The 18967-nt window shown below is 32.0% G+C and overlaps 1 protein-coding gene and 1 pseudogene across 1 annotated transcript; both read left to right on the top strand.

The window, feature by feature from the left end:
* Window positions 1-6659: 6659 nt before the first annotated feature.
* LOC133291758 (uncharacterized) lies at window positions 6660-7531 on the top strand (annotated as a pseudogene).
* A 7384-nt stretch (window positions 7532-14915) lies between these two features.
* LOC133291739 (uncharacterized) lies at window positions 14916-15860 on the top strand. Its single transcript, XM_061490048.1, has one exon. It carries the CDS (start codon window positions 14916-14918, stop codon window positions 15858-15860), a length of 945 nt encoding a protein of 314 aa, XP_061346032.1.
* Window positions 15861-18967: the final 3107 nt, after the last annotated feature.

The raw sequence follows: 18967 nt of genomic DNA on the forward strand, positions 1-18967 counted from the left end.
AAACAGGATTTGATGTTGATTTGTCCGCACCTCCCACGCCACTAGCGCGGCTTCCACGCTGTGAGCGTGGGAGTTTTGTTCAGAATACTGGAGCACCACGCAACTAGCGTGGGTTCCACGCTAACAGCGTGGTTTGCATGAAGGTCTGGCGCTACTAGCGTCAGTTCCACGCTAGTAGCGTGGAAGTCTCTGCGTGAAAAGCTCCTTTCAAGCTGTCAACGTCATTCCCACGCTCTCAGCGTGGGCTTTCAGTTTTGCATTTTCCTTTTTAGCTCCAATTTGTTTGCTTTTCCTACGAAATCAACATAAAATCAGTTGTGCAATCTCTGATTGAGATTTTAACAGATGAACAGTAATTATTGCCTTTTTGCTTAAGATTAATCAATACTCTTTCTCTTTTTGGCTTAGATTTACCCATATGTTGGATGCATATCACATAATATACAAGACATTATATAAGCAAATACCATAACTGAACAAAGCATATACACATATCTTATCAGAGATGTACGCAGTCATTCACAAGGGAGGGCCCCAAGCAGAAGTCGGCGCACGTAACAAATATCGTAATAGAAGTGTACACAGTCATTCCCAAGGGATCGAGGACCCCAAGCGGAAATCAGTGCATATAAACCATTTATGAAAATCATCACAATAATCACATCAGAATAAAACATATCATATCAAAAATGTACGCAGCCATTTTCAAGGGAGGATCCCAAGCGGAACTCAACATATGACATAGGTACACAGTCAATCCCAAGGGAGGACCCCAAGCAGACATTCGTGCACACATATAATCAATAGCCAAAGATCATTACAGAAATCACATCAGAACAGAACATATCATATTATCAAATAGTTCTATATGAATGCATCTATACAAAGCATCAAATACAGTCATACAATCCAACCATAGTCCCTAACCATGGTGGAGCATTCAAGTAGGAAAATACTCTTTAAACATAGAGCTTACCTTTTGAAGCTTTACCAATTTGCTCACTTGTAACACAAGTTACCTATTTAGCTCCAAAGGAATCCAAACACGCTCAGTCCTTAGGCACACCTAGAGAAAGAATCCAAAACAAAACTCAATAAAATATTACAATGCCATATAGTTACAAGACATACACTTTATTATTTACTTTCGTTTCTACATTTATGCCAATACACAAGTCATAACCAGTTTTCTTTTTACTTAATCATATTAGGCCATGAGTAAGTGGTTCTTTATTCAACAAATCCTCACAAAATTCCACATATTCACTTAGTCTTAGGATAATCCTAAAAGGCCTTTAGAACACTCATTACTCCTCTTAGCACCTAAAAGCCTATTTTTCCCAATTTAAGGCAAAGTGCCCTTTACAAAGGAGCTACAAGATTTCTCTTTGTCTAGTTCCTAAACCCAAGCTTTGCCATCTATATATTTTATTTTACCCATAAAAGTGTTCTCACTTGGCGAAACAGTAACTCCAAACGTATACCTCCTTTGAAAATGGCCAAAACTCATTTTAAGGCCATACAAAGGAGCTACCTTATTTTCTTTTTTTATTTCACCAAAGCGAAAGTTCATACACCTTAGAGTATTATTCCATCTTCAATTCATATGTACGGTACTGTTCATCTCTACAGTACTATTCATGTATATGTCACTATTCACGTATACGACGACACTATTCAAAAATGCGATATCTTTAATTTTCCGAATATATTTTCACCGTTAAAATTCTCATCTAAACACTTTTCTCAACATGAGCTAAGCATCAATCAAGCTCTAACATGTTCATTCAAACCAAACTTTCAAAATGGAAACCTAAATTCAATCTTCCTCAAAACTCAAAGAAAACTAGGATTTCTTAACATAAACTTACCTAGAACGAAGGGGAAAGTTTACTTCAAGCTCCCATGGCTTCAAGCTCTCATGGCTTCAAGCTCCATCAAAACCCCAATTTCCATGAAATTCAAAATCTTAGGGGAAGAAGATCTCTCTCTACAGTGATCCCCATCCAAAAATACTGGTACTAATGGATTCCTCTGAAAATTTCTCACAAGTTTGGCTTTAGAACAGAGTGATTTGGAGGTCTCTAGCTCAAATTATGAGCTTTGAAAGATTTAGTTACTATTCATGAACAAAAAGAAAAAGAGAGACAGAGGCGCGCAGGAGACGGACGGAGAAATGAAGGAGAAATAGTAATTTTCTTTAGAAATTCCACTTATATAGGTTAAGTAAAATTCAACTGGATAAAAGTTTATCTATCTACATAACTCCATTCATTACCAAATTTTACCCACTGGACTAGAATATTTTTCTACTCATATTTCTAACTTTACTTTCACTTTTAGGGTAACTTTTCTTACTCGCATTTTTACCCTTTAATCGTCATTTTTACTCCTTTTTCACCAAAGGTGACTTTATTTCTTTTTCTTCTAAATATTCTTCAATATTAAATCCATAAATAAATGTGAGGGTCATTATACTTATTGCTTAAACCGAATGCATCTGTAAAAATAATTAATTAATTCGACTTATTAACTATCAAAAAACTTTTTTTACAGTAATCATTTTAAACATATTATATACTAACTAAACTAAGTAATTTTTTATTAATCATTTTTGTTAATTTGAACTTAAATTTAATTAAAGTAACATAGGTTATAATTGTTGGGTTTGTGCTTTTTTACTTAAGCCTAATTGGACTAAGAGTATGAGAATAGCCTAAGAAGTCTAGAGCCCAAAGAGACTTTAGAGCTAGGTTTTTTGGTACCCATATAAATACTATCACACTTAAGTCATCAGCCTATGGGGCCAGTGAACTAAAAGAGATAAGCTCAGATCTGAAAATTGCCCACATACTTTTCCTTCTCCCTTGAGATATAGTCTAGGCCACTGTTCATCCTCAAAGAGTTTGTTCGTGTTGCGGCGCTGAGGAGAGCAGTTCGTGAAAGAGAATTATACATGGGGAGATTTTGCACGAGATCTACGTATGAAGAGGTAAATTGTAACACCCCGTCTGCAGTCAGTTAATTAACATTCATATGATAATACCGCAGCATATTTAAATAATTAAACGCGGAAGCTCTTTTCATAATTCACTAGACTAGACCTTGTATAAAAATTTGATTAACTTTTTTCTTTTTCCTTATGTTTTTCTATATGTATTGTGATCTTTACCGCCTCTTTGGTCAAAATGAAACGGACAACATTTCGTTTGTATTATGGACCATTGGTGGTATTTTTACCATGATAATTTCAACCTGATTAGCAGTTTAATATAATCCAGGCATAAACGTACATAGATCATATTGCCCAGTCATCCGTGACCTAGGCTATCTCATAATCATCAGGTTTCCAAAACAATGTACATGGTGTTACTTACATGATTACATCAACCAACCAAAAAAGATGTAATTAGGTAAGTAACATAAACCTATACGTATAGTACTATCAGCATGCATATCCTATCAACAAGACATAGACATCTCCATGCTCACAAAAGAATATCATGACATACACATCTCAAAAGATAGTAAAACTCGTAAAGCATGTCATGTACAAAATAACAACAACCAATCCGTGGAGAAATCGCTCAAAACAACGTTGGGATCAAGTCTACAAAATGAAACAACAACAACCAATCATCATTAATCTCCTAAAATACCAATTTTCGGAAGGTCATTATTCATCATCACCTTAAATTCAAAAATTCAAGAAAGTGGAGTTTAAGAGTTGGAAACTTACCATAATTCACCATAAAATGTTAGAGGAAGGAGACTCCAAGCTCCAATGCACTCACAACACCCAAAATCCTCAAAGTTCTTCAGTAAATCGAAATAGAAGAGGTGGAAAATCTCTCTCCACAATGAACCCCAACCGAAAATATGGGTACCAATATGTTCCTCTCAAAATTTCTCACAAGTTTAGCTTTGGAATGGGTGGATTTCGTTAACTCTAGCTCAAGTTATGCTCCTTGGAAGATTTGATTCCAAAATGGTCGATGCACATAGAAGGGAGACACGCATGCAGGAGGAGAAAGAAATGAAGGAGCTTACGTGGTTTTTCAACTTATATAGGTTAAGTTACTTTAACTGGTAAAAGCTTATTTATCTACACACCTCCATTCACTATCAAACTTTATCTAATGGACTAGAATATTTTTCTAGTAATATTTCTAACTTTTTTTTACATTCTAGATAATTTTGCCTACACACAATTTTATCCCAAAATCTTATTAACTGTATTTTTTACCCCAAATAACTTAAATTCGTTTGATTAAGCTTTTTACTTCATTAAACCCTATAATGCCTGATTAAATATTTAATTATATGCCATTTTCTAATTAAACGGGTTATAGGTATTATATAAAGGGTAAAATGTGTGTCATTTTAAAGGATATAAAGTTGTGTTATTTTAAGAGAGAGAAAGAGATAAATAAAGGAGGAGAGAGAGTTGACAAAAAAATAAAGGTGTGGGTCCCACCTCTTTGTGAGAGTGAAAGGATATAAATTGTGTCATTTAAAAGAATAAACATTTTTTCCTTATATAAATTAGAAAAACGATGATGATTCGTTGCATCTCAAGCAGCAACGATTTAAACGCTTCTGCATATCCAATTGCACCTACAATAATCACTTCTTAAGGTACAAAATGTATCACTTATTTAAGGTTTTAAATTTTTTTCTACAATAGTGTGTTATTATTTATTGATAATGAAGATTTAGACTTGATGCTATGAGAAATTCATCCGGCTTTCAGCTATTGTGACGCACATTTGAGAACATTTGCAAAATGACCAAAGTGGGGAAGAAGCTACACATGGAAACTTTTCGTTGGCATAAAAACTAGTTGGGAATTAGCTTTTTTCAAAATCTATATTAGAATGAGTTGGTATTAATATCATGATATTAGTATTTCTTATATTATAGGAGATAATATATATCTCTTACACATACATAAAAAGTGTGGGGTCTATACTTTTTTTTTCTCTCTCTCCTCTTTACATGGCCCCACATGCGTCCCACTTACTTTTATGTGTATAAGAGATAATTTTATCTTTTATATCATAAGAAATAGTAATCGCTAATATTATTAGGAATGAATCTTATAAGACTGTCAATTATTTATTTAAAGATCAACAATTAAATAAAATAATAATTTTTACTTTTTCATTTTATGAATTTCTAATTAAATTGTGATCGTTAATTTATGAAATAATGACTAAGATCTTTCACAAAATAAGATTATATTAAAATATGAAAAAAGTATGATTTTAAAATATACAAGTTTATTTCGTTTTAAGTAAAACTATTGTGTTTTGATAGTTTTATACCTTCTCACTCATTCACAAAATTAGGATGAAAGAAAAAAAAACCACCAAAATACCGTAACTTCCTTTGAAATATACAAATTTATGTTTTTTAAAATGATAAATATTTTCCCTTAAAATATACATGAGAAGTATTATTATTGATACTTATAGGCAAATGATCTCTATTATTATTATTTTTTCCCCAAAAAATAAAATCTTACCTATAAAACAAATTGAGCAATGGCCTCCACAGTTACAGGGTTTGAAATTGCAAAAAAAATTGCTTCAAAAGAAGTATAACCTCAATATCACAATAAGAATTAATTATATGCTGTAAAATTAATTATAATATTGCCTTAAAATGTTTATATGAATCTATTTTCACCATTAGTTATCTCAGATTTTCTTAGAATAGCTACAATAAGACAAGGCCTAATTAAGAAAAACGGAAAACAACCCACCTATTACAGTCCATGACTGAGCAGGAAACAACCTCATGCCAAAATTAGACTGATTTTTCACGTAAAAAACTTGACAATTATTATTAGCAAAGGCTACGTAAAACATGAAGAACAGTGCGCGTTATCCTTAATGTATCTCGAGATTTGCCATGAAAATCGAGGTAAAGAAACTATCAGGATGCTCCATCATATATTAAAAAGTTAAAACTCGGAAAACTTAGTACCAAACAATGAAAGCTCCGGTGAAAATCAAAATAAGGAGACATGAAGAGTACATGCTGAATGCCACTCGTGCACGGTGCACCCACCTAACTAATATAATGCTACTAATTTTCTCATCATTTTGTTATCTGAATTATTATAAACTTATCTGTCACTTGCATTATTGTACTCTTTTCTAAATCACAAGATCTGGATCTCAACCTTGCAAAAACCACTCTAATCCATGTTGCATCTCCAGCTCTATCATATTGAGACAACCAGTGGACATCTCTGAAGCAATAAGCAGCACTAGTTTTATATTAGAAATCAAGAGGGTAATGTGGCAGCGGAGGAGACAAACAAACTAGGTAGTAGTTAACTAATAGGGTTTTCTGATTACAAACACTATGAGGACATGCCATATTCCTCAAGCCCATTTCACTAACGTGGTATCCTGCAGAATATCACATATATAATCACACAATGTTGGGCAGAGATGTGACAAGCTTACCGAACTCAAAGGGAAACACATGCGTGAACCACTTGCTCTTCCCTATAGCAATGATTAATGAATTATGAATGGTCCCTATATAAATGGAGTCAAGGAGGACTTGGTAAGAGCACATAAACATTGAGCTTCCTTTGAAAAAAAAGAAAGAAAGAAGCAAAACAAACAACAAAAAGAGTAACTATGGCAAACAAGAACCATGTTCGCTCTAATAGTTTACCTTCTAGATCTCATCCCAGCTCCATTACAATAGAGGAGGAGCTTATAAAAATTAAAACTTGGGAAGCCACATCCTCATCTCAGTCAATTTGCACTGGCTTGTCCTTGCTTGAAGATTTTTATATTTGCTTGGAAGATCTTCTCAACATGGCATCAACCCAAAAAGTGATTTCTCACCATCAAGGTGAGAAATGCGTGGAAGAGCTCTTGGAAGGTTCGATGAGAATTTTGGATATATGTGGCATTACAGGGGACACCATGTTACAGATTAAGGAAAATGTTCAAGCCCTTCATTCTGCCCTTCGAAGGAGAAAAGGAGATTCAAGTATTGAAAAAAGTGTAGCCGAATATAATTCTTTCTCAAAGAAGGTGAAGAAGAATGCTAGGAAGTTGATCACATCTTTGAAGCACATGGAAAGTAAATTTGGGGTATCCCCATTCTTGAATCAAGATCACCAACTTGCTGCTTTGATTAGAGTGCTAAGGGAAGTCATTGCAATAAACATGGCTATCTTCCAATCCCTTTTTTGTCTTTCTTGGCCGTGCCTACTTCAAAGTCAAAGGCAACCAAGTGGTTCTTGGTGGCAAAAAAGATGCATAAGGGGGTGATAGCATGTGAAGAGAACTCCGAAAATTTCAATGAATTGCAGTTTATGGAAGCATCTTTAAGTACCCTTATAAGTGAAGGTACTATTAATGTAGCGAAGATGCAGGCTGCACGTGAAAGATTGGAGGCTTTGGAGAATGCCATTGAAAACATAGAGAATGGTTTGGAGAGAGTATTCAGGCACTTGATTAAAACGAGAGCTTGCCTTTTGAACATAATGACTCAATAGTGTGTGCTCTGTCATAATTTTCTCTCCAAAGCGTCCAAATTTTAGGGATCTGCTGAGGATTGAAATTAAGATTTTGCCGAATCAATTTTGTACATTTATGCAATTCAATAGTTATACAATCAAATACAAAGAAAAGTTTATACTCTATATTTCGGTATGTTTTGTTTTAGATCACCTTTTCTCTAAAGATCATAGCGTTTATATTTATCATGTTCTCTACCTAAACACTAGTTACTAATACTGGCTACAAAATAATGTCTGATAAGAAAGTGGGGTAACTAATTTATCTTTACGCTTTTGTAGAGAAACTTAACAGAAAAAAGATCAATTCACTAATAGTTATGGCCAGAGTTTTAAGGGAAGCAATCACCATCATCATCTCTATATTCTGTTCTCTGATACTATTCTCGACCATGCCAGCTCTTTGAACAAAAGGGTCCTCGTTGATCTCAAAGTTAAAGTACTCGAGATTATTTTCTTCCAATAAATAACAGAAGAAAACCAATGGGATTGGAGATCTCAGCACTGCTATGTACCCCATCCTTGCATGAATGAAAAACAGCGATGCAAAGGGGCACTGAATGAGTGTTGGAGACACTGAATGTTAGTCTTGATGATCTCGATCGAGGGTGGATTAGATTGCGTACCTAGATGTTTAGTCCAATTATAGTGACATTTTTTCTATCATAGTTCATTAGCCTAATGATGAGTGAGTCATAAATCAATCCCTTGTAAATGTTAAGAGTGACCATGATGTACTCTGCATTTTAATGGATTTTCTCTAGACAAATCTGAGCATCAAGATTCAGAAATGAGAATTCCATTAGAATGGATTTCTCATATTTCCATATTCTAGTACATTCGTTTTTTTTTTTTTTTTTTTATATTTCCTTTCTATTAACATATTAAAATCCTTTCTTGGGTCACAGTCCCTGTGACATTACCTGAAAGCCCGATGGATTTCTAATGGGCTCAAAGCCTATTTTATTTTTTTGTTGTGTTATATGTTATACCGACATTGACACGGAACATGACATGCTCACACATTAATTTTTAAAAATGTCATATTTTAACACGTTAAAACACATTTTGATATTAAATAATATTTTTAATATATATAATATAATTTATATTTAATACATATAACAGTTTATAATAAGTTATATAACTAATTAAATATTCAAATTCTATAACATAAATTTAAAGCAAAAATAATTTTTCATGTCAAATTTCATAACAGAAAAAAATTAATTTATAAATTATTTTTTTATGTTTAGTTAATTAAATATAAATTAGACTTAAAAAAATATCAGATGCATGTCAAAGCATTAACCGCGTGTCGGTTCCGACAAGCAAATTTTTTGTAAAAGTGCATGTTGGTGCTTTCCAAGTCATATATTATACTATTCTAATTTACTACCGTAGGAAATAACATCTTAATGAATAATAATTTTTTAATTCTTATTGTAAATTTTTTTTTCTAATAGTTAATAAACTGAATTAATAAGTCATTTTTACTGATTTATTCGGTTTAAGCAATAAGTCTCGCTGATAAATTCAATTTTGTGAGACATGGATGATTAACCCAATTAAGTAGATTAAATTCACCCATTTTTTTTGGTAAATAATATTTATTTAAATAATAATTTCACTCATAAGGAGTGATTCAAGTGATAATAATCAAGTTAAGAGAATTTGTCTGGAAGATATATCACGGGTTATATTTAAAACAAAACGAAAACTTACTAACAACTAGTAAGTAATGAAAGCTCTAAAATAAAAAATGGGATTGTACTACCTTACCCCAAGGGGCCGGTAGGGTTACAAATTCTACTATCAATTATTGAATTAAACTAACAATATATTTACTTACAATTAACTTGAATATAAATTAAATTAACAATTTGTCAAATTAATGTAATTAAACACTTATACGACTGAATTAACCATTTAAAATGTGAGGTCACTTGCGAATATTCTTACCGGTAGGATAGTATTTCCCAATAAAAAGGAAACATGTTGAGTGCATTGCCACCCGTGCACACACTCGACAACTCTTTAACACTTCTTATTGCCTCATCAATTTGTGATAAGAATTGCAATAAACCTATCTATCACTTAAATTATTGATCATTTTTTATATATCACAGGATCTGGATCTCAACCTTGAAAAAACCATTCTTTAATCCTTTTGGCAGCTCCAGCCCCTTCATTTTGAGACAACCCAGACACAGAACATCTCTGAAGCATAAGTAGCGCCAATTTAATATTTGAAATCAAGAGGGTAAAGTGGCATTAGAGGAGGCAAACTAGTTGATGACTAATGAGGTTTTCTGATTGCCAACATTGAGAGTAGGGGTGTTCGCGGTCTGGATTGGATCGGTTTTGGAAGCAAAACTCATCCGATCCAATTCTTTCGGTTTGATTATATAATCATCCATTCGATTTTAATTTTTTTTCAAATCCGATCCGATCCAATTCAATTTTTTTTGGTTTGGATTGGATTGGTTTTCGGTTTTTTAAAAATCCTAATATTTATTTCATGATTATTGTGCAAATAACAACTTTTATATATATTGGCTTTGAAAATTTATTTTTTTTGAAATACAAAAGTATTAATAAATTATAACATAGTTTTTTTTATGCAATGAGATATGAAGCTCTTCAAAGATAAAATTTTGTTGATGTGATGTGACTAAATTTTTTTTTGGGTTTAGTTGATTGGTTAATGGGTCTTGGGTTTAGAAATTTTTGGGCTATGATTAGGAAAAGACCCAAGTAGGTAGAGAGAAATTAATATATTGGATCGGTTTGAATTGGATCGGTTTTCATCAACCCATCCAAAATCCGATCCAATCCAATTAAAATTTGCGGTTTTTAATCGGTTTTCGATTTTTCGATTTTCGGTTTATTCGGTTATCGGTTTTTCGGTTCAGTCACCGCGGTTTGAATCGGTTTGGATCGGTTGATGAACACCCATAATTGAGAGGACATGCCAGTCATGCACATCAAACCCATTTCACTATCCTCGTGTCTTGAAGAATATCACATGCTCTTGAGAATATATAGTCTCACATTGGTTGTACGTGCAACTAATGTGGAGTTTATAAGGCCTTGGACACTCTCACCCTTTGAGCTAGCTTTTGAGGTGGTGTATCCCGAGTTAGCTTTTGGGGTGGTGTATCTCAAGGTTCTTTACGAATACAATGTCACAATGTTGGGCAAAGATGTGACAAACTTTCCTAACTCAAAGGGAAATCCATGTGGGTACGTACCACATGCTCTACATGTAGATTAATAGAGATGAATTGTGATGCCAGTTTTGTTGCACTGTTGGAATGGTCAATGAATCATGAATGGCTCCCATATAAAGAGATTCAAGGACTTAGTAAGAGCACAACACCATTGAGCTTCCTCTAAAAAAGAACATATAACAAAATAGCAACCATGCCAATGTTCTCTCAAATAGTTGTTTGTTCTCTCAAATTCTCATCATTAAGGTCAGAAATGCTTTGAAGAGCTGTTGGATGGCTCAGTGAAAATTTTGTAAGAGCCTCCCTCATGAACATAGTATCCCAATAGAGTATGCAATTCCCGCTGCAAATCATGCATGACATCGAAGTTTTAGGGATTTTCTGAGGATTTTTTATTTCGACCTCATTGATGTTAAATGGTATCAATATTCATAGGTAGTATGTACGCTGGTGCAAACACAATAAATTTAATGCTGAAAGATTGGTTCATAGCACACACAATTTTGTATTTAAATACAATGCCTAAGGCCGTTTGGATAGCCTTTTTCTTCTACAAAAATTGCTTTTTCTCAACAAAAAAAAAAAAAAGCAATTCTCATTTATTTGGATGTTTGCTTTTAAAAAAAGAAGTCACAAAAAAGCTAAAAACTTACTTTTTTTTAAAAGCTAAAAAATTGAACTTCTAAAAAAAACAGAAGTTAAAAATCAAATATTTTTTTCAAAAATTAAATATTTTTATAAAAATATAAATAGTTTTAATTTTTATAAAAAAATATTTCTAAATTAAGAAAGAGACAAAAATTACTTTTTCTATAAGCACAAAGAAACACGCTCTAAATCTGTCCAAAGTTATCTTATAAATGAAAACAACAATTTGTTTTGCAGCACATATTTAATGTTTCATGTAAACATTATTGAAAAAATCAACCTCGCAGCCACTTGGCGTTTCTACTTTCTAGAAGTCAAGCTATATGTTTCGGAAGAAAGAATATGCTAACAAATAAGAAAAATTGCTTCTGGCCTTCATCAATAGACCTAATTGTATGGGTATGCTAAAAAAAAAAAAAAATTGTATTGTATTGTATTTAAAATAATTGATTTTTAAAAAATCAATTTAAGAATCAAACTAGTTTTTAAGAATTAGTTCAAGAATTAAATTTTCTTTTTCTTTTTTTTATTTTTCCTTTTCTTTCTATTTTATTTATTTATTTATTTATTTAGTACAGTCTTCTATTTTTATCTTTTTTTTATTTTTTTTTATTTTTTTAATAAGTTTGACCCGATCAGGTTCTAAACCAAATCGAATTATTTTTGAGCAGAACTGGTTTGGAATAAAAAAAATATTTGATTCTTAGAACTTGATTGGTTTAAATCAATTCGGTTAAGTTTTTTAAAAAAAATCAGTTCAATTTAACCCATGAACTCCCCTACCTAATTAATGACCTATGGCTTTGAATCGTGTTGCGTCTTTTTTGAAACCTACAAAAAAACGCACTGAAGCTAAATAATTATTGAGAGAGATTTTGATGCAGCTTAAATTAATAAATTTTTTGCATGAGCTCACTATTAGGGGTAAAAAAATATTAAATAGGTCAGGTCTGTGTAAAAAAATATTGTGTATGGTTGGCCTATTAGCCTGTGTAGGCTCTAAATTATAAATCTGACATGGCCTGTATTTAAAAAATAAAAGCCTTGATAGGCTTGTTAGCCTATTTAAGCCTATTAAATAATTAACAATTAAAATAATAACTAAAATAGTTTTATTTTATTATTTAAAATTATTAAAATAATAATTTTATTTATTATATTTTAAATAAATAATATGATATAGGTCGTTGGCCTGTAAGTTTATAGGCCCGACATGTACCTAAAAGTCCGTGGCCTGTTTTTTAAATAGATTTTTAAAAAAATTTAGTCTGTTCTATTTCACTATTTATAATAGGCTAAGTCTGGTATAATATAGGCTAGGTCGTAGGCTTCTGTAGGCCGGCCTAACCCATTTACATCCCTACTCACTATTAAGAATTATGAGAAGTAGTGTTTTTATCTCTTTTATTAAAGGGAAATACTACTTTCATTTTACATGAGATAGTTATCTAATTTCTCTCACTTCGAAAATCGTATCTCCTCTTTTTCCTTTTTTCTTTTTTGCTTTTTAATGATGAGTCACACTTGAATTCTCTCTGTAAGAACTACTCTCATGTAACATGACATTAATATTCCCCATTATTAAAACATCAGAAAACAGAGTTCATTAAAAATCAACTATTGTGTATTATTCCTCATCCTCTTTGATTTTTTTATTAAATTAATATAGTCACGCTTGCACAATACCTTTCCAATTGCAGCAAGTGTTGTATAAACAAACTGTGAGGGTTCATTAGTTGACGAATTGTTTTAAAAGCATATGGTTTAGATGCTTGATAAGCTATAGTCTGTATTAAACTTATGTTCGTGGATTTATTCTTCCTGACGTACTGATTTTAAATTATTGCTGTATTAGTTGTTGGGAGTTGACATATATGCATTTACCTGGTATTATAATCAAGATATGTCCAACGATGATCGAGAAAACAATAATTAATATTACCAATTGGTTCGTCAATTAATATAATTCTGCCTCTTATAACCATAAAAAATATCAAAATCCTTTTGCCGAGACAATAATTGATATTACCAATTCCTACTTGTGCTAAATGTCAATGGGGGAAGGACAATTTCTTATGTGGTGACAAGCATAGAGGAGATCAGCAATACATGCATTAACTTTAAGGTGGTGTTTGGTTGGGAGTTTTTTCAGCGGATATCTATTTTTTTCAAGTATGACTTTTAGAAACACGTTTCAACGTTTTTCATCAAAAACCCATCTATCTAATTTGTCTGGATTTATGAGAAAAATAGATATCCGCACTGTTTAGAAACCCAATTTGAAGGTGGAATTTTTCGGAAAACTGGTTATCTGGCTTTTAATGCACTGTTGATTTCATAAAGTGACCTAATTTTTCCAGTAAAGTTTTTCTCCACCAAACAACTTTTTTTTACATTTTTCTACCTATCTCACTTTATCTATCTTTCTAATCATTTCTCTATCTATCTCATTTCTCTACTATTCCAAAAAAATTTCCTCAACCAAACATTTCTTTGGTCATGCGAAGGCAATGTATGCATATTTTAACACACATTATTTTATATTTGTATTATTTTTATTACTTTATTCCAACTAATTCTACCCAAATTTGTACGTATCACTTTGTACTCATGTAAACACATAAAGGGCAACAAACATTATTACAATCCTTACAAGGAACAATGTAACGACGTGCCATTAGTAAAATTGAAAATTATAAGTATTTTTTGCCATTCTTTAACCACTAACTCTATAACAATAGGGGGGGGGGAAATAATACTAAATAAATATATTGATATATCTTCAACCCTATAGCTCAATGCAAGTACACAGAACTTTGCTAGACAAGGAGATCATGAACGTTGGATTAGGTTCATGGTAGACATGGAGACAGAGACAGGGAATGGCCTTTTGAATCTTTTGTAAATAGACAGCATAACAAAGTTATGAGGTGCACCTTACACCATATATATGTAACATAGAGTGGGTTTTCATTTAAAATAGAGTAAACATTATTTTTTGTCCCTAACAAAAAAAAATACGGTCTCCACTTTAGTCCCTTACAAAAATAAATTAGTCAGTTAGTCCCTAACAAATTCAAAGTGGATCCATTTTAGTCCTTTTGAGGGACTAATATGGGTCTTTTTTGAATTTGTGAGGGACCACGATTTCAACTAAATGGGTTCACTTTGAATTTGTTAGAAACTAACTGACTAATTTATTTTTATAAATGACTAAAGTGGGAACCGCGTTTTTTTGTTAGGGACTAAAAAGTTATTTAGTCTTTAAAATATATGAGTGCTTAATTGTGTTGCTGGTGGAAGACGTGACAGCAACATGTAAAACCCACACAACATAGAAAAAAAACCACACACTGCCTTCACATGTTAAATATCCAATTGGCATCATGACCTATTAGATACTTTGGTCTTCTCTCTTCCTCTGCTCCACACAGGAGAAGATCAATAATAATCAAACTTATAAGCACCCTTTTTATTATACTATGATGAAAAGGGCAACTATGGCTACATTTTCACAAAAGCGTTCTTGTAGTTATAGAATTCGATCTATTAGCTTACCAACTAGATCACATCCAAGCACACTTCGAATTGAAGAGGAGCTACAAAAGCTTGAGTCTTGGGAGGCATCATCATCATCATCTTCCTCAAAGGTGGAAAAAATTTGCTTTGGTCTACGTGGTCTTGCAGAGTTGTACAAGTTCGTAGAAGAACTTTTGAAATTGTCACTGACCCAACAAGCACTAGCCCATCACCAAAACGAGAAATGGGTTGATGAGTTGTTAGATTACCCTGTAAGATTCTTGGACATATTGGGTGAAACAAGGGATGCTATAATGTTAATGAAAGGAAATGTTAGAGAACTTCAATCAGCACTTAGAAGGAGAAAGGTTGGAGACATAGTGATTGAAACCCATATCTCTTCATATTGGAGTCTCAGAAGAAACACAATAAAGGGATGTACAAAATCTCTCCTTTTATTGAAGCAGATAGATGGGTCATTTGGAGCTTCTTCTCCTTCCCTAGATCTTAATCACCACCTCTCTGCAGTTGTAAGGGTTCTTAGAGAAGCTAGTTTGATCACCAGCTTAATCTTTCAGTCACTAGTGGCATTTCTTTCTCCACCAATCTTCAAGTGGAGGCTTAATAAGTGGGCATTTGTCTCAAAACTCATGCGGAAAGGGGCACTTCAATGTAACAATCAACAGGAAAATATAAATGAATTGGAAAAGGTGGACTTGGCACTTTGCAGAATGGTTATGGATAACACAATCAAGGATTTTGAGGCTGAGAAGATTCAATCTGCTCATAGAGAGCTTGAAGCTTTGGTGGTAGTCATTGAAGGAATTGAAAATGGATTGGATTGCTTGTTTAAGCACCTTATTAATACTCGAGTGTCTTTTCTGAATATACTTTCTCCCTGGGGTTGAATATGATAGCTAGGCATGTGTAGTTTAGAATTTAAGTCCAAATATGCCATCTGCATATTAGAGGATTGTATAGACCTTGTACATTTTCTACTTGTAAAGAGAGTTTATTATTGCTGCAACTGTACATTCTTCTTTTTTTTTTTTTTTTTTTTTTTTTTTTTTTTTTTGCTCGATGAATTTTTTTTTTTATAGTACCCATTTCTTTCCATTTCGGCATTTTCATCATCTTTTATTTTTTAAAAGACTATCATATTTTCATAACTTTTAATGACGCTACTTGTCCATCTCTCTATAGTCATGGTATACTTATTTTACTAATAACTTACATTTTATGTTGATGACTTTTTATGATTGTTTAAAAATTAGAAAAAAATTATTTTCACCCATTGTGATTTTAAACTTATCACTCAGACTCAATGTGTTTAAATAATTTATTATTTAATAGATTGTCATTTAACGAATTTCTATGTTCCAAAAATAACTTAAGAATACAATCTATTAGTTAATAAACACACCATTGGACTATATAACATACAAGTTCTTTCTGCAAAAAACTGAATAGCCCACCCAAGTATCTGCTTTTATTCTCCCATTTCGTTGGTTATAATAGCCATCCCTGTCATACTCATCCCTTCCCTTTCTCCCAAACCCCGGAAACTTCATTTTCTAGTCACTTTCAGAGTGGCAATATTCTTGTCTGCTATCTAACTCATGGGCTAATATCCATCACCCCATCTCGATTGGTCCCATCAGTTAAATAATTATTGTGTTTATAGTTGTGCACAACGGCATACAGGAATCATCTAATCTGTTTTTAGCTAGAATAAGGTAAGTTGAGCACTTAAAAAAGGAAACTCATATTTTAGGAAAAATTCACATTATAAAATAAAAAATAAATTGGTTTTTTCGTTCAGAATGAACAATTAAATTGAACTGAATAACTATTCTAAATGATTATTTATTTTCACATTATAATATACACCTAAGATTTTCGAAACAGAAAAACCACACTTAAGATCAGATGAGTGTGACTACGAAGTTTTGGAGCTAAAGCTACCGGTTACTTAACCATATATTCAGACAATTGGTAAAGGCACTAGCAAAGCAGAATGTGTAACCATATTTATCACATTCTCATCAGTTAACTGCAAAAAATTTCTTCGACCACCAACTAGCAAGAACGTAAATACAAAATTATAAATAGTGAAGTTGGGGAAGGGTCGGGAAAGAAGTGATGCATTTAGGGGCTGTTTGTTACTCAGATTATATTGAAATTTCTTGGAAAGCTTCGTATGGAAAATTAAAATGTTATGTTTGGTTGCAACAAATGCAAATCTTTCCCTGGTAAAAAACTTGCCTGATTTTTGTTGCTACGTGTAAATTGTTGTATGGTTATGTTGTTAGAAAACCCAAAGTTTAGGTGGGATAATTTTTTGCATGGAAAAGTAAAAAGCAGCTAAAATAATATTGACCAAATTAACCCTACCTTTTGTGTACTAATTTTGAATAAAAAAGTAAAAGTGGGGTTATGTTTGTAAAATAACTCACATTCCTACTACTATTTCACATTCAACCAAACATCAATTCATTAAACTTAATCAAATATTCCTGAGATAAATTTTAGTCAACCAAACACATTTTTGTAACTTATCCGGAATAAAATATTTCCAATCACATTCCGGTAAAATTATTTCCCGGGTCCATTTGGTACGTGGCTTTTGACAGGATTTCGGAAAACTGATTTTTTCTAAATTTTAAATTTTTGAATATTATCATAAATTGAATGTAAAAATCATATTTTTGAAAATCGAGATTCCCGGACAAAAAAAATTTCTTCTCTACCAAACGTCCCATGAATATGAGATTTTTATTTTTTGGTCTTATGTAACCACTCGGGGGAAAAAAACTCCCCGGTTGATACTTAGAAATAAGGAATGTACGATTTGGTTCATTCTTTGGGCTGAGATAATGAGTATGGGCAAAGGCTGCTAATGGTTGAAGCAATTGATTAGTTATTGTTGACACCAATTTCGTTTCGGCTCATTTTCTTCTGTACTCTATCGGTCTATCCTATTAGGCCATATACTTCTTTTGCCAAAGACAACATCAGAAAAGTCATGAACCCACCTGTTCATAACCAGGTATGCTAAGAAGCAGTATATTGGCATGTTGGAATTTCAGTTCTCAAAAACAATTTTTTAATTTTAAAAAATAAAAATAAAAAGTCTGTTTAATAATTTCTGTTTTGTAAAAATAATTCTAAAAAATATAATTGTTTTTTAAATTTTAGAATTGAATTTAGAGAACATATCTAAATTGTTTATGTTTTGTGTTTTGATTTTTAACTTTCAAAACAAAAAATTACAAAAAATACTTATTTCATTAATTATTCTAAAAAATAGTTTTAAGAAAAAAAAAACACAATCAAACATGCCCATATTTATATGTCAAGGCCGAAAGTAATGTTTTTCCCCACGGATTGCTTTGCCCCTGTATTCCTTTTTCTTTTTGGTAAAAGCCCCTGTATTCCTTTATCTCATGAAAAAAAAATAAAAAAGCAATTAGAATTTTGATATCACTTGCAATTTTATCATTAATTTAGATTCTATCAGAATTTAATCTTTAGGTTATTCGAATTCATATTTCAACAGTCCTTTTGCTATTTTTGCTTAAGATTAACAAAATGAGTTTGAATAATTAAAAGTGACATATATTTTATCTACTAAAAAATAAAAGTGAGATATATTTCTACACATCAAAATACTATTTTACTATAAAAATTAAGAGAAAAAGGTTTGTTCTTTTAAATGATACAAATTGTGTCCTTTTAATTTTTAACGCTATGTACTACGGGTAATACATAGTTATAATATAAAAAAAAAAAAAAAAAAATCTGTCTCCTGAGTCACGTGAAGAGAGAAAAAGAATAACTTTTCGTATTGTAAATATATATACATAATGCAAAAAATTAAAAGGACACACACTTAACCCAACAATTAATCCAAAATCATGGTGAAATAAATTTAAAAGATTATATTTACAAACTTTTTGTTTACAAACTCTTACAAATTATACTATGTCTTAGTCGTAAGACATTCTTGAGTCAA

Source organism: Gastrolobium bilobum, unplaced genomic scaffold (genome assembly GCF_033153095.1).
Source record: "Gastrolobium bilobum isolate Gb01-03AN ecotype WA unplaced genomic scaffold, APGP_CSIRO_Gbil_v1 utg1885, whole genome shotgun sequence".
Taxonomy (NCBI): domain Eukaryota; kingdom Viridiplantae; phylum Streptophyta; class Magnoliopsida; order Fabales; family Fabaceae; genus Gastrolobium; species Gastrolobium bilobum.